Source organism: Triticum urartu, chromosome 7 (assembly GCF_003073215.2).
Source record: "Triticum urartu cultivar G1812 chromosome 7, Tu2.1, whole genome shotgun sequence".
Taxonomy (NCBI): Eukaryota; Viridiplantae; Streptophyta; class Magnoliopsida; order Poales; family Poaceae; genus Triticum; species Triticum urartu.
This window is the reverse complement of record NC_053028.1, coordinates 712,765,314-712,791,116: the sequence shown is the minus strand read 5'-3', so window position 1 is coordinate 712,791,116 and position 25,803 is coordinate 712,765,314. Positions and strand designations below refer to the sequence as shown.

The 25,803-nt window shown below is 45.6% G+C and overlaps 2 protein-coding genes across 2 annotated transcripts; both read left to right on the top strand.

The window, feature by feature from the left end:
- The first annotated feature begins 409 nt into the window (after positions 1-409).
- LOC125520448 (probable disease resistance protein At1g58602) lies at positions 410-4,473 on the top strand. The gene is given in 4 exon segments (XM_048685375.1): positions 410-801; positions 907-2,616; positions 2,734-3,764; positions 4,145-4,473. Coding segments are annotated over 3 exon segments (2,601 nt in total). The 5' UTR covers positions 410-801; positions 907-1,058; the 3' UTR covers positions 4,157-4,473.
- Positions 4,474-15,288: 10,815 nt separating this feature from the next.
- Positions 15,289-22,234, top strand: LOC125519598. The gene is made up of 6 exons (XM_048684347.1): positions 15,289-15,848; positions 18,446-18,570; positions 18,619-18,800; positions 19,080-19,465; positions 21,026-21,472; positions 21,580-22,234. The coding sequence occupies exons 1-6, from the start codon at positions 15,393-15,395 to the stop codon at positions 21,595-21,597; spliced, it is 1,614 nt and encodes a 537-aa protein (XP_048540304.1). The 5' UTR covers positions 15,289-15,392; the 3' UTR covers positions 21,598-22,234.
- The last annotated feature ends 3,569 nt before the right edge of the window (positions 22,235-25,803 follow it).

Genomic DNA, 25,803 nt, shown 5'->3' with positions numbered 1-25,803 from the left:
CCTATGCGCCGTCGTCTGATGGGAGGCAGTTTAGTATTAGCCGAGCTTCTGCTGCTGTTTCTGCAGGCTTGATGGACATAGCGCAGCGAAGCCGCCGCCCCAAGCGGTTCGTCCCCGGCGACGACGGCTTTGGTTTCCGGTTGGTGCTGTGTTTAAGGACTAGATTGATTTTCTATTTTCTGTTCTGGGGTCCTCTTTGCAAAAAGCAAGGACTGCTCTGTAATTTTCTGTGCTATGTTGGTCCTTGTGTAATTGGTGCTTGTACTGTTCACATAAATATCTGGTGCACATTCGGGGTCCTTCGAGACCCCTCTTCTGTTTAATTTAAAATAAAAACACTGAACCTGTGACATACTGACCCACCATGGGCGGTCTACCTTTTCCACACTTCCACACGGAGATGCAATAATTCACTAGCACTGTTTCGAGTCTTGGCCAGCGAAGTCGATGCATGTGAGTAGAAACAGCAGCAGCAACAGCTTGCCCAGCAGCAGCACTTCCCCATTCACTCACTCTCACGCGCTCTCTCTCTCTCCCTCTCTCGTGGAGCCGCCGCCTGCACAGCGCCACAGTCGCCAGCCGAGCACGCCGCCGTCGACACCGTCCAAGGGGAGGCCAACGCCGCTACACTGCCAACACCCCGCACCGCAACCGTGCACGGAGGAGGCCTCGGCGCGCCGGAGAGCGAGCCACGTGGAGGGATCTGGGCTGGGGAAGCACCGCTGCCCGTGCTGTGGTTGAAGCCGCCGGGGAACGGTGCGCTGCTCCCTCCCGTCGGCCGCAGTCTGCACAATCCCGTCGGTGAGTCTCTCAGATCTGTCTCTTCCACCTTTTCTCGTTCTCGTCTTATCTTATCTCCTCTCCTCGGCACAGTACGTTCTCACGGTCAACCATGGCTACTTGCAGGCTTGCAGTCCGAGCCTGACTAAGGTAATGGGAGGGAGATGCACGCTAGCTAGCTGATCAAGCATTGAGCGTAACAAGCCATCCGTTCTTGCTGATCCGAGTCTGACGAAAAAACTATTCCCTGTCTTTGAGGGGGGAAGAAGAAAGGGGCGATGGCGCAGTCGGCTGTGAGCACCGTGCTCAGGAGCGTGGGCAGTCTTGCAGTCCAGGAGACCACATTCTTGTGTGCAGTCAACCTTGAAGTGGGGTTGTTGAAAGATGAACTGATGAGGTTGAAGGCCTACCTCAAAGATGTTGATAGCAAGTGGAGATCAGGAAATGCAAGGGTTACAGTCTTGGTGAGCCAGATCAGGGATGCGGCTTATGAAGCTCAGAACATCATTGAAGCTGCAGATCACATGGAGAAGAGAAACAGGCTCAAGAAGGGATTCATGGGTGCTATTTCAAGGTATGCTCGCCTACCGACTGACTTGGTCACCCTTCGTAAAATCGGTGTTGAAATTCAACATGTAAGAAGGAAGCTCAATGAGATTTTTGCAAGTGCGGAAAAGCTGAATATTAATTTGGATAATAATGTTCTCGTTGAGGATGAGTCTCCACAAGATGATGGTCCTATACGTCAAAACTCTGAAGATGATGCTGTCATGGTTGGTTTTGAGGATGAGCGCAAAGAAATAGTGGACAAGTTAGTTGACAATGATTACCTGCTTAGTGTTGTGTCTATAGTTTCCATGGGCGGGGCAGGAAAAACAACACTTGCTAGAAAGGTCTACACTTCATCTAGAGTTAAGGAGCACTTTGACACACTTGCTTGGGTGACTGTATCTCAAAAGTTCAAGGGTGTTGATTTGCTAAAAGATATTATGAAACAAATCACAGGGCACAAGGACAAGTCAGTTGACCAAATGAAGGAGTATGAGGTGGGAAAGAAGATCAATGAATTTCTGTCACAAAAGAGGTACTTAGTAGTTCTTGATGACGTTTGGGAAACAGATACATGGGAGCAATTAAACAGAACGATTAAAGTCTTTCCAGATGAAACTAATGGTAGTAGAGTGCTGTTAACCACATGAAAAGAAGATGTTGCAACCCATGTTCAGATGCCAACCTATGTTCATCATTTGAAGAAGTTAGATGAAGAGAAAAGTTGGGAACTATTTAGTTGCAAAGCTTTACCATCATACAGAAGGTCTGTCATACGTGATGTGGACGAGTTTGAAAAACTTGGGAGAAACCTTGCAAAGAAATGTGATGGATTGCCGCTTGCACTTGGAGTTTTGGGAGGTTATCTGTCTAAAAATCTAAATGCACAAATATGGTCCGATATACTCTCTGATTGGCCAGCAACCAAGGATGGACAAATGATGAGTGTCATACTGGCACGCAGTTACAAGGACCTACCAAATCATCATTTGAGATCTTGTTTACTTTATTTTGCTGCTTTTCCCGAGGATTATGAAATATATGTGCCGCATCTTATTGAGTTGTGGATAGCAGAAAGTTTCATTCCGCATACACCAAACCATACACTAGAAGAAACAGCACGGAGCTATGTAACCGAGTTGGCTCAGAGAAGCTTGGTCCAAGTTGTTTGCAGAAGTCGGGCACATGGATGGATAGAGAGAATAAGGATTCACGATATCTTACATGACTGGTGCATAGAAGAAGCAAGACAAGATGGTTTTCTCGATACCAGCAACAAAACTTCAGGTCAGCCTTTGTCTCCTGATCTCTTCCTATTAACTGATTTCATTTTCTATTTTACTACATGTCCTTATGTGTGGCTAGCGTTTTTCTGACTTGTGGTGCACTTTAAAAAAAATGCAGGCCAAGCTGGTGCATCATCATCGTCTGACAACTTGATGTCTTATCGTTTTAGTTTTCAAACTTTGAGTGATCAGATTTTACATGTGATGCCTAATGTCCGAAGTCTTCTTGACTTTGGACTCTCATCAGTGTCCCTTCCTAAGCTGAGATTCCTGAGAGTTCTTTGCATTGAAAATTCAGCCCTAAAAGATTTCTCCAGTGTAATTGGTGGGTGCATTCACCTAAGATTGCTTAGGTTGAGATATTGTGAAGGTGTGGCGCTCCCTTCTTCAGTTGGAAAACTCCTTTACTTGCAGACTATAGAACTAAAGAACAGGTCATTGGACTCACAAGTACCAAACTCTCTCTGGGATATCCCTACTCTAAGGCATGTTTACCTTCACAATGGGTTTTCTCTACCGCCACCTGCAAGGAGTGTGCGACTGCAGCTGAAAGAGCTACAAAGCTTTGTGTTGCATCTTGCTCCTGTTGGCACTGATTTCCGCTGTCATGACATGATGATTTTCTTGGGCCAGCTGAATCAATTAACAACCTTCTCCTTGTATATGGACCCCAATATACCAGCGGAGGTGATCAACATATTTCCAAACATGTCTCACCTGGTTAGTATTAGTCTCTACGAATTTGATGTGCTAGATAAGCTGCCTGCTGAGTTCCCACAAAGCGTACGTCATCTTATGCTACATGCTAATGTCATAAAACAAGACCCGATGCCGATCCTGGAGGAACTTCCCTGTCTTGTGGAGTTGGAGTTGAGTGGGTACAAAGGCCAGACCATGATCTGCTCTGCCCAAGGGTTTCCTCGGCTGCAAGAGTTAGAACTATGTAATTTTTCCACCGAGGAGTGGAGGATGGAGGAAGGGGCAATGCCAAAGCTCTTCCACCTGAAACTTGAGTCGTGCAGGAAGATGAGCAAGCTCCCCGAGGGGTTGCTGCACCTTCCATCCCTCGGTCACCTGACGCTGAGCTATATGCCCCAGATTTCTGAAGATGACATCACACGAAAGGAGCTGCGGCAGAAAGGATGCGAGGTATACATACTTATATGCTGATCGAGATGCCATATTCGTTACTATCTATATCTATGCATGTCTGTTTGTCCACACGATAATATTAAGGCAGTTGATCGAGATGCCATATTCGTTCCTTCATTCAACCCTTGTAGCATGTTCACTAACGAGTATGAGTTAATGTTCGGATGAGTAGCATATCCCAATTAATCTCTATATGCTGCTCCACCGTAGCAAATCAATACTAGTGAGTAGTATTTGCTTTGTTCGGATGAGTTAATGTTCGTCAGTTTCAGGATCAACTTCACTGCTTCCGTACGCTCAACTAAGTTTTTGCCATCCCGGCAAAAAGAAAACTATGATGTTTTTTTTTATGACTGCTTTTTTTATATTTTGCGCAGGTGGAGATATAGAGCAATCTGGCTCCCTGGATTCTCCCCTCTAATCCATCTCTCACTCCTCGGAATCCTCACATCTCTTCTTTCGTGTTCAATAGTGTAAAGGGAATGATAGTTCAAGATCTTTATGGGGATGGAGGAGATAGAAGAATATTGCTCCAGGATGGATCCATGAACACTTCATATCCTTCCAACCGCATGTATTCTGTGGAATATGTACCAATAAAAATGCTTCGTCGCCGAGGCGATGCTATGAGTAATGAGTTGCATGTACGTGTTCCTTTTTCTGATTTGTAACCTGGCTTGGCAATCTAGTATTGTGTCTATTAGTACCTAATCTTCTTTTTTTCCTCTTTTCGTGATCAATGAACAAGGAATTGTCTCGATTGACATCTGTCATGACCGGCATATTAGGGGCTTAGCCCAGTGGGTTGTAGCCCAAGTTATCTTATTGTTATTAGGGGCTTAGCCCAATTATCTTATCGTTATTAGGGTCGTTTCCTTAGGAGTCAAGTAAACCTCTCTATATAAAGAGAGGAGATGTATCAATCTAATCAAGCAAGAAGCAATCAGTATTTGCTCGGCTTCCCTTAGGGAGCCGGGAGACCTAACCCTAGCCGCCTCTTGCGCCGCCGCCGCCTCTTCTTCACCACGCAAGGACGGTGCCCAGCCGCCGGCCGCCGTTCCCTCGACCTCGTCTTCCTTCATGTTTCCTCTACAATCTCCGCCCTAGAACCGGCAGAACCCTAGCTCCTAACACCTTGGTATCAGGTAGTGGCGGAGCTAGACAAGATGTTCAGGGGGGCGAGGTAGCAAATATGTTTGTTTGGGGGGGGGCAAAAGCTAAAAAAATTCTAATCTGAACAGCCCCCAAAAAAATTTCTTCAGCTTTTGTATTGAGGCTGGGGGCCGTGGCCCCTGCTGGCCCCAACTAAGCTCCGCCATTGGTATCAGGTAGCTCTATTTTGACCATGTCTGCACCACCACCAATCCCGCTGCTGCCCACCACCACCGCACCGCCGTCGATCCTTTCCACAGCGCCGCTGGCCCTACCCACTGCGTCGTTGGGCTCCACCGCCGGCGCCTCCACCGGCCAGTCGCCACCCCCCTCCACGGTTCCGCCGCCACTACCCTCCACCGCGCCGCTGGTTTACTCCCCGGCGGAGATGACCGGCGTCCTCAACGATCTCGTCACAGCCGTCCAGGGGATCTGCCTCTACTTGGCCGGGCCCTACGGGCTGCCGCCGGCCGCATCACCAACCATCACCACCGGGCCGATGCTGCTGCCGTGGCAGCCGCCGCACCCGGCAGCCTCCGCCGCGCTCGCCGGGCCTCTGCAGCCACAGCTGCAGCTACCGCCGCCACCGCCCTGCCAGCCGCCGCACCAAGGGGCCACCGCGGCGCTGGTCGGGTCGCTGCAGCCCCCGCTGCAGCTGCAGCCAGCCCTCGCCACCGCCCCGCTCTGGCCTCAATGGCCGGCCGCGGCCATCGCGGCGCCCGCCGCCTCCGCCGTTTCCATGCAGCAGCAGCTGCCGCTGCAGGCGCCTCCGCCGCCCAGCACCGGGCTGAATACAACCGCGCCGGTGGGCGTGCCGATTCAGCAAGTGCGGTTCCCTCCCTCGCCGTCCCAGCTTCCGGCCTGGTTGGCCGGGACATCACCGCCGCCAGTCTACACCATGGACTCGGGCCAGCCGGCGCCCTCCCTGCCATACGGCGGGCCCTCCGGCTCTGCGGGTTTCCACACTGGCTGCGCCGGGCCACCGCTTCCTAGCAGACCACCTGTGCACACCGGACCGACGCCATCCTCTTCGTTGCTCCGTACTGCCGAGCCGTACACTCACGGCGGTCATGCTCAGACACCGCCGCGCTTCGCCAAGCTCGACTTCGCCACCTACGACGGCGCCAAGTACCCCCTCAATTGGCTCAACCACTGCGAGCAATTCTTCCTGGGGCAACGCACGCTCGCGTCGGAACGCACCTGGCTCGCCTCATATCACCTTAGGGGCGCCGCACAGACGCGGTACTACGCCCTCGAGCAAGACGAGGGCGGCATGCCCCCATGGGAGCGCTTTCGCGAGCTATGCCTCCTTCGCTTTGGGCCGCCGATACGCGGGAGCCGGCTGGTGGAACTCGGCCACCTTTCCTTCACCTCCACGGTTCAGGACTTCGCCGACCGTTTTCAGGCCTTGGCATGCCACGCGTCAGGCGTGACGGCGCAGCAGCGGGCCAACCTCTTCGTCGGTGGACTTCCGGATCACATCCGCGTGGACGTGGAGCTTCGGGGACCCCAGGATCTCTAAACGGTCATGTACTACGCCCACGCGTTCGAGTGGTGCGCGGTGGCCATCCAGCAGGCATCGCCGTCTCGGGCCGCTGGGCCGCTACCCTGGCCGGATGTTCCCGCGCAGGGTCGGCCTGCTCAGGCTTCCGCGGCACCCCTCGCCGCGACTGCGGCGTGCCCGTTCCGCCGGCTCACCTCGGCCAAGCTACTCGAGCATCGCTGGCAAGGGTTGTGCTTCAACTGCGACGAGCCCTACACGCCTGGCCAGGTCTGCCCGCGACTCTTCTACCTAGAGGCTGCAGACTACATTGAGGAGGACGCCGTCGCTGCCGACCAGGCTGCCCCAGCTGTCGCGAAGGTGTTTAACGCTGGTTGATCACCTCGAGGAGTTCAGCCAGCGCTTCCCCACCTTACAGCTCGAGGACGAGCTGTTTGTGCAGGCGGGGAGAGGTGTTATGACCGGCATATTAGGGGCTTAGCCCAGTGGGTTGTGGCCCAAGTTATCTTATTGTTATTAGGGGCTTAGCCCAATTATCTTATCGTTATTAGGGTCGTTTGCTTAGGAGTCAAGTAAACCTCTCTATATAAGGAGAGGAGATGTATCAATCTAATCAAGCAAGAAGCAATCAGTATTTGCTCGGCTTCCTTTAGGGAGCCGGGAAACCTAACCCTAGCCGCCTCTTGCGCCGCCGCCGCCTCTTCTCCACCACGCAAGGACGGCGCCCAGCCGCCGGCCGCCGCGCCCTCAACCTTGTCTTCCTCCATCTTTCCCCTATAATCTCCGCCCTAGAACCAGCAGAATCCTAGCTCCTAACAACATCCATATAGCCAACTGTTAATTTGTGCTTGGAAATCACCCGTGCATGAATCAAATGTCCCGCCTTAAATTTGTCATCGCATTTGGGACCCAATGGAGGCATTTTATTCATTGCATTTGCAACGACAAACTGCCACCAAATAACACCTCTGGTTGCTTGGATCAGGATTGAAACCCAAACCGTTCAAAACCTTTGCTCAAGCACAACAACAGACCTCCAAATATTTCCTTTCACAGTGAGAATTCTAAATACTGAGAATGCCATAAATATCTCCATGTCCTGCAAGCATAACTGAAAAAATAATATAAACTTTGTACGCTACCACTAGAAACTTTGCGCAGGATCACAGCCAGAACCAGTGAGACAGACAGTCGTCACCAGTCATCAGACTATGTGCAAACAAACCAACACATCTCCCATCCACATAAAGTCACAAGAACTTCGACAGGACATGAGCCAGTCATCAAGTATGCACAAATAAACCATTCACACAGATAAATGGTTTGTGCACTGGAACCAACGAACAAGTCAACGGCAATTGATAACCACAATTTTGTTTTGCTTTTCTTCTCACATTTTTTACAGTTGTGCCTCCTAAAGTAAACTCACAAGCGAACCGACAAAAAGGAATGAGTAAATTGGGTCAGATGTATAATTAGTCGATGTATAATCCAGGAACAAATATGTTGGTATTGCTGCAGAAACACCCTACGCAGACGGTGACGACGACGAGGAGTCCTCACGGCGGCCCAGCACAGTCTTCCAGGAAGTTGGTCAGCTGAGAGGTGTAGAGCCCCGGATTGCTGCGGTAGTGGTCGACGTGAGGGGACGACACAGTGTTGCACGACCTCACCTCAGACCCTGCTTTCTGTTGCCTCTCCACGAATGACTCCACTGACTTTGCTGGGATAACCCGAAATAGCTACAACAGCAACAAAAAGCACAACTAAGCTTCAAATCCCAAGGTTTCAGTTAATTCTTGATGCGAGAAATTCAAATAGAGTGCACATACCAAAGCCAGCCCGTGTTACTGAAAGTATGAAAAACTATCTTCTTCTCACTCCCCTCCCGGACACAGCATCCCCACATTCTTCTCAGCCTTCCCTCTGACGTTATAGCTAACAATCTCGGACGTGGGGAGGGTGAAGGTCACACCATGGAACTCCCTGGATGTGTAGTGATCGGCATATCTCTTGAGATGCTTTTGCTTAGAGCCCAGACACCCGAGCAGAACTACCATCGTTTGGGACTTATCTGAGAAGACACTGCACGCCCTAGGGTCAAGCAGATGCCAAAAGTAGAGAACATCCAACGAGGATGAGGAGGAAGGGATCGCCGGCATCGCTGCCTCTTGCTGTGACGAGATCTTGGCAAACTTTGTGTAGCACCTGCCATCCTGACTCTCAACAACCAGATTCAGCCAATGAGGAGGAGCTGATGTCTGGTATTTATTTATGCTTCCCTGCACTGGGTGTTTGCACTAGATCACTAGCAGTAGGAAAATGGTAGCAATCTGCTCGCTGCTATCTCCTGTCACTCATTTTTCTCTTCTTGTTACTTTGGACAGTCTCTTCATAGCACCTGCATCATAAACAAACACACCATAACTGCATCGTAATGAACCTCGAGAAGAGCAGGAGGGTTTCGACGAAATACATAGAGCAAGTTTCACCATATGATGGTACCATGTATAATCAATCAGTATGACAATTTAACTGAACTTCTTCAGCCAAACTCATCAAATACTAAAATGGCTCGGAGTTGGCTGAAGCCACCGAGGCTCCTCGGTGCTGGCGCTGCTCTCTGCGGCAGCCGGAGGTGGGGTTTCGCCGGCGGCGAGCGCGGGGCGTGGTGTCTCCATGAGAAAGAGGAGAGAGCGGAGGGGGAGAGAAGGGATTTGTCGTGTTTGTGGGCTTCATTCTCACAAGACCATGAGGTATATATGCACGCACTCGAATGCTATTTATCTCTACCACTTAAAAAGAACGTAAGGTTCCCATTTCACCTTTTTTCTCACCACACCTTCGTCCAACCTTCCATCTATATAATAATCAACCACCTTAATTTACTTACCTTGTGAACCAATTTCACTTTAATTTACTTACCAAACTTCTAATCAAATTATAACGTAATTAATGATCAGAATATGATGAACATTTATTTACACAATCGCATTATTAGTTGTACTACTTAAAAAGAACGCAAGGTTATCATTTCACCTTTTTTCCCTCACCCCTTCGTCTAACCTTTCATGTATATGATAATTAATCACCTTAATTTACTTATCTTCTGAACCAATTCCACTTTAATTTACTTTAAACTTCTAATCAAAATATAAGGTAATTCGTGATCAGAATTTGATGAATATTTATTTACACAATCGCATTAGTATATCTACTACTTAGAAAAAACGTAAGGTTTTCATTTCATCTTTCTTTCCACCATCCCTTCGCACAACCTTTCATATATATGATAATCAATCACCTTAATTTACTTACCTTCTAAACCAATTCCACTTTAATTTACTTACTCCCTCCATTACTCACTCCGTTCACTTTTCTAAGTCATTTTGGACAACTTAAAATAAGTTGTTTTGCATATTATCTGAAATGTTTCAAGATCTTATAAAAGTGAACAGAGGGAGTACCAAACTTTCAATCAAAATATAAGGTAATTCATGATCAGAATTTGACGAACATTTATTTACACAATCACATTATTATTGACAGATAAATGACAAGCTAACTTACTAGGATAGTTATATCCCGTTGCAGCGCACGGGCATTATTCTAGTCCACTAAAAAATGCTATTTATCCCAAGAGTAACTATTTGAGGAGCGCTCGTTCGGGAGCCTCGCCAAGGGTCACTTGGGGTGGGCTGCGAGCACGCCACTTGGCGCGCTCTCAACCGTCGCCACGTGTCACGCTCTGGGCGCTTCCTTTGGATTTTTTTTATTTTTCCGCTCGCATTTTTGGCCTATTAGATGGGGTTTTTCCTTCTTTTGTTTTGCCCTTTCGGTTTTTTCACCGGCCTTTCTTAACTTTTCACACGAAAAACACATTTTTTTTCTCTTCCGCGAGAGGCGCGGTTTTGCTTCCGCGAGACGCACGGCCGTGCCTCTCGGAAATGAGAAAAAAACATGTTTTCTTTTCCTTTTTTCTACCGTGAGAAGCACGGTTTTGCTTCCGCGAGAGGCACAGATTTACTTCCACGAGAGGCATAGTTGTACCTCTCGGAAACGAAAAAAGAACGTGTTTTCTTTTTTTCGCGAGAGGCATAGATTACCTCATGCGGGAAAAAATACATGTTTTTCCTTACGTTGTTTTTCTTCTGTGAGAGGCACGGATTTGCTTCCGCGAGGGGCACGGCCGTTCCTCTCGGAAACTGCTTTCGTAAAGCGAAAAAAAAAGTGCTCCCAGTGTGGTTTTTTCGTCCGGTTTTTTTTGACAAAAAAGTTTGTCAAAACCTATCAATATAGGATCTAGTTTTGAAGATCTTGACGCGGGGAATCCAACGGTGAAAACGGTTTGAGATTTGGATGCACGGTTTAAGAGAGAAAACATTTTGAATGAACAGATCTACGAAAAAATGGAAAATTCACCGGTTGCGACAAGTGGCACAGCAATGCGCCACTTATCGCAACCTGAGAAGGTGGAAGTCATCTTTGAAAGGAGTATTTCTTCATTAGTGATTTCAATTTATCCCTTATTGTGAGCCATAAGATTCGCGTCACTGTCGCTACGAGCGTTAAGCTGGGACGGCCTAGTAAGAGCGTGTTCGCTTGAGTTGGACGGGTTCATGAACTGTTTCTCAGCCAGTTTGGGAACCTTCTAAAAGGTTTCGAGATAGTTTTTACCGGTTTTCGGAACCTAGGTTTCTGAAACTTTTTTTACTGCATTTTTTCTTTTTTTCCTTTTTTTGTAATTCCTTTTTATAATTGTTTACTTTCTTATTAGTACTTGTTCATCTTCCATTGGTTTCCTCAAGATTTGCTATTTTGTTGTAATCACGCATCTCCTAGTTGGTACGTAGTGAAAAAAATCACAAATTTCATACACGGAGCTCACAAAAGTCCATTAGCGTTTGTCTAAGATTGGACATATTGACCAAATCTTTTAGTAACTGCCAAATTCATATTTACCCGTTTCTTCTTGTAAGTGACCGACACTTCTCCATATCGACACATATGAATTTTGTAGTCACTGCCAAAGAAATAGCAATAGTGTAAATGAGCGACACTTTTCGACATTTCTGTCAAATTCATATTGACCTGTTCCTTCTTGCAACAGGTGGTGGTTTACTTCAGTGCAACATGGTCCGAGCCATGCCGCCTCATTTCTCCAGTCTTCCATGACCTTGCCAAGAAGCTTACAAATGTTACTTTCCTAGAGGTCGATGTTGACGAAATCAAGGTTATGACACTGTTTACAGAATACCGTCTGCGCAGATTATTATTTATTGTGCTAACAAAATATCTACGTGACAAATAGTTACTTGCTCTCAAGTTCAATGTTTCGATCATGCCGACGTTCGTGTTTGTTAAGGAACGAGTGCTCGTGGACCAGGTTTCCAGAGCTTCGAAGGATGAGCTGGAAAACAAGATTGAGAAACACATGATTGCGTAGTGGGATAGGGTTCGCTGGAATAAAATTGTCCTTCAACCCTAAACTAGATGGATATGCACGTTTTGCTGCACCGAGAATCGATACGATAATTGTACTAGGGATTTTGCTGTGATGATCTATTTATTACATACCAAAGTGTTGGAGCTTCATCGGTCTACCAAAGTTATTTCTTGAACAGAACATGCTGGAATTTAATCTATTTTTCGGCCAGTCCAATAGCATTTTCAGAATTTCTAATGAATCCTATAGGCCCATTCAGCCCATTAATGCAAGGCAAGAGGTGGGATAAAAGTTTAGTCTCATACTGCTCACGTAGTGGGAGTTGGACCTCCTTATAAGGGAACTTGTTTCTCCATGTGTATGAGGATGAGAACAAGAGAGACATTCACGCACGCTCCTCCCCCGCCGCCACCCACGCCTCGTCACGACGTGCCACAGCGTCGTTGTCTAAATTTTCGCTACGCATGACTGGTATACGAAAGGTCACTACCTTTTTCTCTAGTGGAGATTGAATACGAACGCTGCACCCTTCGACTGCTGCATGCTCGTTTCGTCTCCCACTTTTGCTTCACCTCCCGTCGCTGCCTGTTTGCCTACTTCTCATGTGCCTATAAAAGAGAGGTCACTCCTCTCCAGAGAGACACATCAGATAGCCCCTTCCACCACCGAGTTCTATACCACTGTGCTACTGCAAGGTTCTTCCCCACCCGAGCTTGCGCGTGCATCATACGTCGGGACAATAGGCCTCCGAAATTCCACCTCTTTGAGTCTTGTACAGAAGAAGGGTGATAAGGTTTTTGGGGAGCGCTCTGCACGACTATTGACTTCTTCATCATGGACGCTACGGACGCCAATGAACACTTCCCCAACGACGACTTCTTCCCCGACGCCGACAACCTCTTCGACGACTTCGACGACAACGTCAACACCAACCCCACTGCTTGGCGTCAACGCCAACGTCAACACCAACCCCGACATCAATGGCAACGGCAACGTCGGATATATGAGTGATGAATGCTTACGTGGATTAAGTGGTATGCTTCTGTGTATATAGTTATGTAGCTAGTTATTTTAACCTTGCATTCCTTCTCTGCCATCTTTTTCTGTTTCTTTGAAGAGGTGGTAATACGCGGTGTACAGAGGTAGGTGTCGAGGAGTCTAGGATTCATGGTGCGCATTCAATGAACAAGTACTTCATTACCCAGGCAACTCCCACGACTAGTTCAATAGTAGAGAGGAGGAAGAGAATCATTACAATCAGTATGTGCTTGACCAGAAGAGAAACACTGAATTAGGTAATGGTGCAAGCCAGAAACGGCTTATCGGGTTGAGTGGATTGAAGAACTTGATATTTCTCTTTCGATTCGTCCTAGTTGTGGTGTTTCTTTTATCATGTGGCCGCATGTAAACATGCAATGACCACTTTGTTTCTTAGTAAGTAGGCACTTGTGCTAGAGAACCACTTTGTGACTTCACATGAAGCTTGTGTGAACTATTTATATAATGCTTATGTGAGTTTTTTGTTAAGCTTGGGTGGACCATATAAAAGCCCTTTCTGAGTTTGTTGGACCTCATATGAAGCTTGTGTATTGTATATCTGTTTTTTGGTGCAGGGATTGATGAAAGAGAGGCAGAAACAATAATGGCAACGAATCTTTACTGACAAAAGCACTCGGAAGACCTACCTTTACTGAGAGCGATGCTCGCAAAGAAGCATGCGCTGGCAATTGGTTGTGGCTTTGCCAAGAGCTATGCTCGGTAAGTAGTAGTTGATGAACTGGTCTATTACAGTTAGGCCTAGTGAGACACTCAGTAGTGTCCCACTTTGCTGACTGTAAGTTCTCTCGGCAAAGATCAGACGGAACCAACAGCCATGAAGTCACTTTATTTTGCTGAGACACACTTTGTCCTACGCATTGGCTCTCGGCAAAGTGCTGTTTGCTTGAGAGGTGTACGCCGGGTGGTCTTTGCCGAGAACAATTCTCAGCAAAGCCTTTGCCGTGTGTTTTTGGCCCTTTGCCGAGTGTTTCTAGTACTCGGCATAGGGTTTGATTCCAGTAGTGACCATAACTACCATGCAATGAACTTCAAGAAGAGCCGTAAGATTTCAGAAACTTATAGCAAGTTTCAGAATAAGAAGGAACCAATGTATAATTGATCTGACTAAATTTAGCTAAAGCGTTCTAATGACTGGAAAAAAATAACGCATTGTAGCATCGCTAATAGAAGCTATAACGTGTAGAGAATTGTCTCGCTAAATAAATCAGTGTACAGTGTCTCGCTAATAGTACGATATAGCGTGCTATAGCATGCTCATCGCGTATTTTAAGGGGCGGCACTCTTTTGCATAGCGTGCTATTTTTTTCCTTGGTTTCAACAAAAATTGAAATCAAGTTGTATATGTGTTTAATTTGAACACAATGCAGCGTATGTATGCTGTGAGAAAATGCCACCTGGACACCACGGAAACGCTACTGCTGATGGTAATATCCCCATCAGGATCCCCTTATAGTGCAAGTCTATCATGAACGGTTGCATCAAGTGAGGTTTCTTTCGGTCGTTCCTTGAAACGTTCCAGCAAAACAACACCTAGAAAGCACAAGCATAAGCATGATGTTCCGAAAAGAGATTACTGCACCATGCATGTGCCGGAAGATACTGAGCAAATTAAAGGCCAATATTCAGAAGGAGCAAATGCTACAACATCCATGCACTGATGCAGATGAGGTGAGATTTGCAATAGTATTTTTGTATAATAGTATTTCTGGATCAGCAATACTGTCCTCTTCTATGAATTCATATTTTTCATTCAAATTTTGTCCCCCTGGGAGCATAAATTCAGAGGGCAGTGATTCCCCTATGACGTATTTATAATGGTACACAAACCAAATCAACAAAGGAGTAGAGACTAGTGGTTCCAACATTTTCAGGCTGACGAGCAAATCCTGCACACCATCGACCCTCGCGTCAGAAGACACCAACGCGAGATCAAGCGAGGAGAAGGGAGGGGAGACGAGAAGGGATGCGCCAATTATTTGTGGGCTTTGGTGTGTGCTCGAGGCCCAATCTGCGTCGCTGTCACCGTGTGTGTCACGAGACCATGAGGCCCACTACGAGAAGGCCATGGCACCCAACAGATGACACCTTGGGAAGCAAAAAGTTCATAGGACAAGCATCTGCCAGGGCTGGATGCAGATGCCATTGAATGATGCTAAAACTGCGACTCAAGCAAAGGTGTGGGGAGCTTCTTTGCCTTGCATGCATCTTACTAATACCTTGCCTTCATGTCACAGCAAAGGTAAAGAACCTCTAGCCCTCCCCGGAAGCACACCATATTCTTTCCCTTATTTACATGAACTGAGCTGAATCTGCTCTGCTATATATACAACCAAGCTCAAAGCAACAAGAAATACAATACCAGACGCCATCAAATCGTTCCTGGTCAGCCACACCTGCTCAATTTCTTCCACCCACTCATCCCTCGTCAAGCATTCCATCTCTGAGGGCAGAGAGCCCGGAGAAACTAATGGCCGAGTCGGCCATTGGCTCCGTGCTTGGCAACGTGAGCACCCTTGCAGTCCAGGAGACCACATTCCTGTGCGGCGTCAACCTTGAAGTGGGATTCTTGAAGGATGAACTGAAGCGGCTAAAGAGCTACCTTAAATCCGCCGACACCAAAAGGAGATCAGGAGATGAGCTTGTGGCTACCTGGGTCAGCCAGATCAGGGATGCGGCATACGAGGCCCAGAATGCCATTGAAGCGGCTGACTACATGGAGAAGCGAAACAGGCTCAAGAAGGGGTTCATGGGTGCCATCTCGAGGTATGCTCGCTTGCCAAGTGACCTGATTACCCTTCACACAATTGGTGCTGAAATACAGCGTGTAAAAAGGAAGATCAGTGAGATAACTGATAGTGCAAACCAGTGGCGGCGCCAGGATTTTGAGGCTGGGTATTCATTGGCACATAAAAATACTCTAAATGTACTATAAAGACACCAGTGCGACAATAGTAATTTTTTAATGCATCAGACCATACTAATTATACATGAACATAAAGACACCAGTACCTTTTATTTGACAGATTGATGATATCCCATCTTACAATATAACTTTACGATCGCCTTTTTGGAAGAGATTGATGACATCCTCATCCTTTACTTGATTAAAGAATTCTCTCTCAACAAATGTAACCAAACAATTGTTCAAGTAATCATCACCCATTTTGCTCCTTAGCTTATTCTTCACATAGTTCATTGAAGAGAACACCCTTTCAACACTAGCAGTAGCTACTGGCAGAATTAATACCAACTTAAGAAGCTTGTAAACAATATAGTATTGTTCATGCTTGTTTGTCTCGACAAGCATAACTGAAAGCTCACACAGATTCTTCAAGTTTTGAAACCTTTCATCTCTACGCACATGAGTAACATACATGTTTAGTTGACATGGAAGTCTTGCCAGTTCATCACTTGTGAAATCATTAGCATAAAACTTTGTAGCAAGCCTAACCAATTTCTCTTGATCATAAGCAGCAAATAGACGAAGTGGATAAAATGCTGCCATGCAAGAAAGTAGATCTGTGTTTACCTCATCAAATCTGCCATTCAACTCGCTAATTTGCCTATCAATGACACTCACATACATATCAACTTTGAAGCGATGGTAATTCGTTGCACCATTAAAGAAACCCCTTCTAGGCCGGCCAGCGGGAAAGTAAGGACCCTCCATATCAACAATTTTGATCTTATGCTTTGTACAAAAAGATGTGACCTTTTTGAGAAAATCATCCCATCCAGGATCAGTCCTCAAACCCTCCAAGTGATACTTTGTGATATCAACAAGCTCAATAGCATGAACAATATCTTGGTCTTGCTTTTGCAAAGCTCTACTCAACTCATCTGTGTATCCAAATATTTCTTGCATCAAGTGTGCCATGAAAACAAACTCAAATGATCGAAATGGTGTCAACATGCTTAGAGCCGCTTGCGCCTCCGCACCATGGTACTCTTTTCCAATCTTGATGAGGACTCGTCGTATTGCACCATACATACAGATGACATGGTTCACGGTTTTGAAGTGAGAGCTCCATCGTGTATCACATGGCCTTCCCAAACCCATTTCCTGATTCAGCCCACTCCCCGTCTCTACTTCTTCCAATTCCAATGCATCAATGAGTTCCTCAGCCTGAGCTATACGAAGCATTCTCATCTTTTTACAAGACATGCCAAGAGCATTTAACAAGTGTGCAAGTTGTTGAAAGAACCAAGTACAATCACCACTCTCTTTGGCAACAGCAACAAGAGTTAATTGTAGTTGATGGGCAAAACAATGAACATAATAGGCAGAAGGAGACTCATCCATAATCAGTTTTTTTAGGCCATTAGCATTACCTTTCATGTTGCTAGCCCCATCATATCCTTGTCCACGAACCATTGCAAAGGTCAAATTGTACTTCATAAGCATTTGCTCAATAGCAGCTTTAAGTGTCAAAGAGGTAGTATCTTGAACATGAGCAAGACCAAGAAATCTTACAACAGCCCTTCCTTTCTTATCAACGTAACGCAAGCAAACTGCCAACTGTTCATTTTGATACACGTCACTAGACTCATCTGCAAGTATTGCGAAGTGGCCACCATCAAGTTCTTCAATGACTAATTTTGTAGTCTCCTGTGCACAATATTTTATTAGCTCATGTTGTATATCATGGTGAGTCATCTTGCAGTTCTGTGGAGCATTTTTTAGAACAACCCTATCAACCTCTTCAAAATTTCCAGCTAGCCAATTTAAAAGCTCAAGAAAATTTCCATTATTTAGTGAGTTTTCACTTTCATCATGTCCTCTAAATGCCAAGCCTTGGTGCAATAGAAATCTCAAACATTTGAGTGTCCATGTCAAACGCTGCTTATACAAAGCCTTATATTGTGAGGTGTTTGAAGCAAAAGACTCCCTAATTGATGCTTGTGGTGTAGTGAACATATCATACTTCTCTTGAGCTTCAGCATGAGCACTACTAACCTCACCTTCATGTTTCTTCAATCTCGATTTCATGTTCCAGTTCCTAAATCCATTCTTCACAAATGCATCTCCACCGGGATATTTTGTCTTATCCTTGAACAAATAACAAACAAAGCAGAAAGCACTATCTTTTGTCACACTATACTCAATCCATGGAAATTCTTTAAACCAAGCACGGAAAAAGCGACGGTCAACTCCACTTTTATTTGTATACTCAAAGTTATGATTCTTTGGTTGACATGGCTTCATCTCAATATATCTTCTTCTTACTCTATCTTGGTCATTGACAGCATACATTGAGATGGGAATCCGCTTCCCAGGATCAGGTTCGAGTGCCTCCAAATCTGCTTCCATTGGGTCATCATCTGCATCACTTGTTTCAGCATCTTTTACAATTGGGGTTGGGGTTGCTTCTCTGCTCTCCGGTTCACGTTCCGCATTCGGTGCTTGCACTAACGCCAATTGCAAATTGCTCTCAAGCTGAACATGAGAGGTACAAGTACCCGATGCAGCTGCACTCTGATTCGGTGTAGACGTTTCATCAATCTTCTTTGCTTTTGAAGCTTTTTCCCACAATGCAAAAATCCTACTGCCACCACCAGTCTCATTCTTCTTCTTCATCTACATTACAACAAAACAAGGAAGAAATTAGCATCTACAAATTAAATCAACTACTTGCAATAATTAGGTAAGCAAAATCGAATCAACTAAAAAACTGACATTTTGTTTTTTTTAGGACTGTACCTGACCGCAGGGGGGAGAAAAACTGGCGCTGGTCCCTGGGCTGGGCGGCGCCGCGGCGGGCGATGGGCGGCTGGGACTGGACACTGATGAATAGCAGAAGAGGGGCGAACGACGGGGCTGGGGCGGGGCAGCCGGCGTCCGACGAGCGCCGGGGCGGGGCGGCGATGCAGTCCGGTCGGTGCAGCCCCCGATCGACCGGCGAGAACTGGCGGCGCTGGGTCTTGGCGGCCGGCGAGCACTGGCGGGCGGCGGCGCTGAGCGGCTGAGGGCGGGCGGGGCGGCGGGCGGTGAGCGGGGGTCGCTGGGCGGCTAGGGCAGTAGGCGCGTGCGGCGTGCGTCGAGAGCAGGGGAAGTGGGGGGATTGGGGAACGACCGAACGAGCGAGCGGTGGGCGCGTGCGTCGAGAGAAGGGAGTATGTATTAATTTTTTTTGCGCTCAATAATGGGTATTCATACGAATACACACGAATACCCTCAGCGCCGCCGATGGTGCAAACCGTCTGAAAATCAATTTGGACAATAGTGATTTAGAAAAGGTTCATATTGAGGATGAGTATCCACAAGATTATGGTATTATGCACCAAAACTATGAAGATATTGACCTTGTTGGTTTTGGGGATGAGTACAAAGAAATAGTTGGCAAGTTAGTTGACAAAGAGGACATAACTCTTAGTGCTGTCTCCATAGTTGCCATGGGTGGGGCTGGAAAAACAACACTCGCTAGAAAAGTATACACTTCATCTAGTGTCAAACAACACTTTGAGGCAACTTCTTGGGTCACTGTATCTCAAAAATTCAAGGGCATTGATTTACTAAAGGATATTATGAAACAAATAATGGGGGGCAGAGATGAGTCAATTGCTAAGATGAATGAGTATGAGGTGGGAAAGGAGATCCATGATTTTCTATTGCAAAAAAGATACTTGGTAGTTCTTGATGATGTGTGGGAAACCGACACATGGGACCAGATAAATAAAAGGGTTAAAGCTTTTCCAGATGCAACTAATGGTAGTAGAGTATTATTAACCACCCGGAAGGAAGATGTTGCTAACCATGTTCAAATGCCAACCTATGTTCATCATTTGAAGAAGTTAGATGAAGAGAAAAGTTGGGAACTATTTAGTTGCAAAGCTTTACCATCATACAAAAGGTCTGTCATATGTGATATGGACGAGTTTGAAAAACTTGGGAGAAAGCTTGCAAAGAAATGTGATGGATTGCCACTTGCACTTGCAATTTTGGGGGTTTATCTATCAAAAAATCTGAATGCACAGATATGGTCTGATATACTCTCTGATTGGCCATCAACCAAGAATGGACAGATGATGCGGGACATACTGGCTCGCAGTTACAAGGACCTGCCAAATCATTATTTAAGAGCTTGTTTTCTCTATCTTGCTGCTTTTCCCGAAGACTACATAATATCTGTGTCGGATCTTATTGAATTATGGATAGCAGAAAACTTCGTTCCACATACACCAAAGCATATAATAGAAGAAACAGCACGGAATTATGTGACCGAGTTGGCTCAGAGAAGCTTGAGTATTCTATAGTCTCACCTAAATAGCTTGGCGTAATCATGGTCATAGCTGTTTCCTGTGTGAAATTGTTATCCGCTCACAATTCCACACAACATACGAGCCGGAAGCATAAAGTGTAAAGCCTGATGGTTTTCTTGATGCCATCGACAAAACTGCAGGCCAGGTTTCATCCCCTGGTTTCTTCGTATTAATTGATTCCATTTTTTAAATTTACTATATGTCCTTTTATGCGGCTAGCTTTTTCTCTGACATGTAATGCACTCAAAAAAAAATTGCAGGCCAAGCTGGTGCATCATCATCGTCTGATAACTTGATGTCTTATCATTTTAGTTTTCAAACTTTGAGTGATCAGATTTTACCTGCAACGCCTAATGTCCGAAGTCTGCTTGGCTTTAAACTTAAATCAGTGTCCTTTCCTAAGTTGAGATTCATGAGAGTTCTTTGCATTGAATATTCAACACTAAAACATTTCTCGAGTGTAATTGGTGCGTGCATTCACCTAAGATTGGTTAGGTTGAGATATTGTGAAAGTGTGGTGCTCCCTTCTTCAGTTGGAAAACTCCTTTACTTGCAGACTATAGAACTAAAGAACTGGGCATCGGACTCACAAGTACCAAACTCTCTGGGATATCCCTACTCTAAGGCATGTTTACCTTCGCAATTGTTTTTCTTTCTCCACCGCCACCTGCAAGGAGTGTGCGACTGCAGCCAAAAGAGCTACAGAGCTTTGTGTTGGATCTTGGTAATGCTGGCACTGATTTCCGCTGCTGGCATGACATGATGATTTTCTTGGGCCAGCTGAATCAACTAACAACCTTATCCTTGACCATGAACCCCAATATACCAGCGGAGGTGCTCAACATATTTGCAAACATGCCTCACCTGGTTGATATTTGTCTCTACCGATTTGGTGTGCTCGATAAGCTGCCTGCTGAGTTCCCACAAAGCGTACGTCGTCTTGTTCTATTTGCCAATGTCCTAAAACAAGACCCGATGCCGATCCTGGAGAAATTTCCCCGCCTGGTGGTGTTGGAGTTGGGTGGGTACAAAGGCCAGACCATGTGCTGCTCTTCCCAAGGGTTCCCTCGGCTGCAAGAGTTAGAAACTTCATCATTTTTCCACCGAGGAGTGGAGGATGGAGGACGGGGCAATGCCAAAGCTCTTCCACCTGTCACTTTGGGGGTGCGAGAAGATGAGCAAGCTCCCCGTGGGGTTGCTGCACTCGGTCACCTGAAGCTATACTATATGCCCCAAATTTCTGAAGATGACAGCACTCGAAAGGAGCTGCAGCAGAAAGGATGCGAGGTATACATACTTATACGCAGCTTAAGCATGGTTAATTTGCCACATCTTTCATTTTCATTGCTGTCTATACTTGCGCTTGTCTTATGAGTGCTTTGTTTTTTGTGCAGGTGGAAATTAGGGAGTGATTGCAGATCTGAAGGGCGCGGCGAATTCATCTTCATTCTCATCTAAAATCTGTCACCCTCCTCGCTCCCCACACCCCTGTCCCCTCACGGTTCATTCTGGAACCCATTCCTCCCAATCCTCAAATCCCTCCTTCCCCCCCCCCCCCCCCCCCCCCCCCCCCCCCCCCCCCCCCCCCCCCCCCCCCCCCCTCCCTTCGATGCCATGGGCGACAACCTCTCTCCTCCAATGTCCCCTCGCTCCTCCGTCAAGATCCGCCATTCCGATGCCAATCTCACCGCCTTCTCATCTTCCGGTGCCGTCGGCCGTCTATGAGATGGAGCTGAGGCGGTCCAGGAGAGCCGCTGCACGACACCGACCTTCATTCCCGGTGCCAAGGTCGCCGGTCGCCTCTCCCCCGAGCTCGATGAGCTAAAAGGCTGGCCTACGCCTCCGCCTTCGGCAACACCACCGCCGGCCGTCTGCGACTCCCCCCAACTCTAAGCCTAGCGCCGCACGGGAGGGTGGGCAACGCCTCCTCCCCCGGCGGCGGAGATGGGTCTGATTGCTTTTTCTTTTTTTCATTCGGGTGCAAAAGTGTCTGTTCCAGGTGTTAATTTCTAGTGCAAAATGTACAGTCCAAAAATTGGATCTTATTCCTTGTACAGAGCCATGTTTTACTTCCTTGTAAGTAATCCATATGCATCGATGAATACCTGGGTACTCATGCATCAAGTTTATTTCTCAAAGATTTCTCAAAGAAACTGGATCTTATTCCTTGTACAGAGCAGAGCCATGCATGTCTTATTTGCTCATAACAAATCCATATGCATCGATTAATACTTTTGGGTGCTGATGCATCACGTTTATTCCTGAAAGATTGTGGAGTAGTGTGGTTCTTGATACATGAATTGGTTACAATGTTCCGTGTGTGTGTGTGGCCGTTCAGCCAAAATGGTCATGCTTGGCAACTTAAGCTTATTCTCCCCTTTTTACATGGACCAATTTCTTGTAAAACTTTAGATATTCTTTTGTACTACATTGATATATCTGTGTTTTATATCCCGTGTGCTCGGTGCGGCGAAGCATATGCCAGATATGTATGTTCTACCTGCAGTTTGCCTCATTGTAACCTTGATCGCTAACCCAAAAAAATAAATTTGGTTCGCCATCGAGACGATGCCGTGCGTATGAGACAATGCCATCGAGACGATCGCTAACCTGATTTGTGATGTACTCCCTCCGTAAACTAATATAAGAGCATTTAGAATACTAAATTAGTGAACTAAACGCTCTTATATTAATTAACAGAGGGAGTACTTATGTTCCTCTTTCCATGATAAGTGAACAAGTAATCACCTGACTCGATTCACGCCTGTGTAGAGGCTTCAGTTAATATCTGCATCAAGTTCAGAGTCTAAGAACAAAGGCATGACCAGTAACGGCACACATGGTAGATAAGAAAACTAATATCTTGGGAATTTTCTACAGAGTATCGATTATAAAGTGCTGAGTGAAGTGATGCCTACATTGCATAGAGGTGATTCTTGATCTTCGGAGCAGGAGACCAAACTACCAGGAGCAAAATTGAGATACCTCAGTCCCACGAAAATATCACTGCTCTGTTTTTTCTTTTGTATGAAGCGACCCCCTTTCCCTGACCTCACTACAAGAAATATGTCAACTTGTGACCTTGACTATTGGTCACTGAAAGGTCATTGTTTTTCATTTGCGACCTTTTTTGACCAAAAACAGAAGGTCAAAAGTTAGCGGTCGTAAATTGAAATTAACGACCTTCTCTGTGAAAAGGTCGTGGACGTTTACGACCAAAATATGCCTATTGTTTTGTTTTGGTCACTAGCAGCCTCCCCAGGCCATGTAGGCATCCAACGTGGCACAAGAATCAGCCCGGTCCAATTCGGTGTTTATATGGGCCGAGCCCATTAATTCAGCCCATTTGTTGTTGTTTTTTCTTTCAATTTGGGTAAACTACATGGGCCAGGCCCTATAATTCGGCCTTTTTATTTTTGGGTTGTGGCACGGTTTTTCTTTTTTCAAATAGGTCCCAATTGTCAGGTTCTGATAAGTGGGTCCCAAATTTCCGATTCTGGTTTGTGGGTCCTTGTTGTCATGGTCATGTTCCTCGGATTTCAATATGTCAATAATTAAACAACCAATATTTAAATCAAAATAGACAGAAACAAGTGTAATACTTCAAATAACAAGAAGCAACAATCTGTTACATCAACACACATACAACATTTCATTCAAAAACAAAGAAGATACATGAAATTCTGGAGTTCACAATGCCCAAATAATCCAGCTATTATTACATAACTTGCTATACAAAAATGTATTGGCGCTTCTTTGAACATCTTCTTTCGTCTTGAATTTAGGCAAAATATCTGCCAAGAAAAAACAGAACATCGAGGATATAGTGAATAACAACAGCAACAAGTGATGGGGTGCTATTTAGTAAGATTAAGTCCGGAAAGAAACATGCATGAAAATTAAGACATGATCACAGTTCAGCACCTACAACAGCCTGACACAACAGATCAAGCCATGAAGTGATAATAACAGTGTGTGATGAGAAACTGACATCTAGTTACTATGAGCAACAAAACATCTAGTTTCAGATACTCAACGGATTCATTCATATACTTATTATATGCTGACATGGATTATAGAGGTTAACAACAAAACTAAAACTGGAACATGTCATAAGCTAACAAAAAAACACATTCCAAAACTATCTGTATAAAACATTTATGCATGGATACATTCAAGAACAAGAAAAGTTCAAATAGGTTTATAAATGCACAAATAACTTGAGGAAAAGTAGCCAACTTATGTATGAATCTAGTTCACTAGAGCATTTTATGAAAAAAAAAATATGATGCATTAGAACAGAGCAAGGTAGTTCTACAGCAGAACAAAAGAGGGAGCTAGAGGTAGGAGATGGGCTGGCTGTACTTGATGCCGCAGACAACCGCGGCCGTTGTACGCGGTAGAGGAGGTTGTAGCCGAGTTGGACCATGTGCGGAGCGTCATCGTGGCGGTGGATGCCCTGGTTGTCATCATTAACTTACAACATCAGCAAAATAATAAATAGGTAATTATACAGCAGGAAAACAATAATTCCAAGAATTTTACATTTACAAGATTATCTATAATGGTTACTTATTTATTCTGCAAGGAACCACAACATATTTCTGTAGAAAAAGAACATGTATGCAAACCAAACCACCAAACAAATAACGAGCTGGTTCATCTTATACCAGAATAAGAACACCGACAAGAAATAGAAGCATTCCTTGGTTTTCAAGCACACCAATTCATAGACATGATTTTGATATGGGAAAGATGAGGGAAGCACGCATCTCAAGACCAACTGCATTTCCTAATATAACAGGTGAACCACAATAGCAAGTGCTATTAATGGCCAGTGCTGGCAGTACTGAATGTAAACATGCATGCAACCTAAGGGAGTTTTCATTTTCTTTGCACGGAAAATACATTTTCCATTTTCCGAGTGCCCAAAATGAGTTTTTTTGTGAAGGACCTACCATATATTTGTTGCAAAATTAGACCAAATCAATTTTCTAAAATACTAGGCCATATTTAATGCACAATTGACAAAATGGTTGGGTGTCAAAAGTTTTGATCCACCTTTGGTGAAAAAGACAAATTCCTGCCGATTCAGTAGGAAGCGGGTCAAATTTGAACTGCAGCTGCCTCATAGTTTACTATTTATTTTTTCCAAAAATCATTTATAGTTATATAAGTACCTATTTAATCATAAATACATGGTTTGGTAGCGATACGTCGAGGTTCAGGCGGTGGCCGAGGCCCCCAACTCTAGAGCGCGTAAACTCGCATGCCCGCCGCATGGTCACCGCGTGACCGTGGCGTTGCCATGTGTTCTGGGTAGCCTAGGCATGTCTAGTGGGTTGGGCACTCCCCAGGTAGGTGCTAGGAAGAAAATTACAACATAAGATTCTCACGAGGAGACCGATCGATGCTCAAACATGAATTAGCAGCCATGTGTTTGATTAGCGGTACGGGAAATGTACATGGCTAATGGGCGTGAGTTTTGGCTGAGGATGATCAGTTACTAAGAAGACCGTCTTCACAAATTTTCAGCTCAAAAGGAGGAGCCTAGGTGGTACTTGCTTTGCAACGTACCACACTGGATATAAATACGAATGTTGAAGTTGGGCTCAAAA

Bases quoted from the DNA above. Each gene is read 5' to 3' on its own strand.
- LOC125519598 (XM_048684347.1), top strand. From the start codon at position 15,393: ATGGCCGAGTCGGCCATTGGCTCCGTGCTTGGCAACGTGAGCACCCTT. The intron at 18,571-18,618 runs GTAAGCAAAATC...TGTTTTTTTTAG, and splicing joins CAACTACTTGCAATAATTAG to GACTGTACCTGACCGCAGGG. The intron at 19,466-21,025 runs GGGGGCAGAGAT...GCGGAGGTGCTC, and splicing joins ATATTATGAAACAAATAATG to AACATATTTGCAAACATGCC.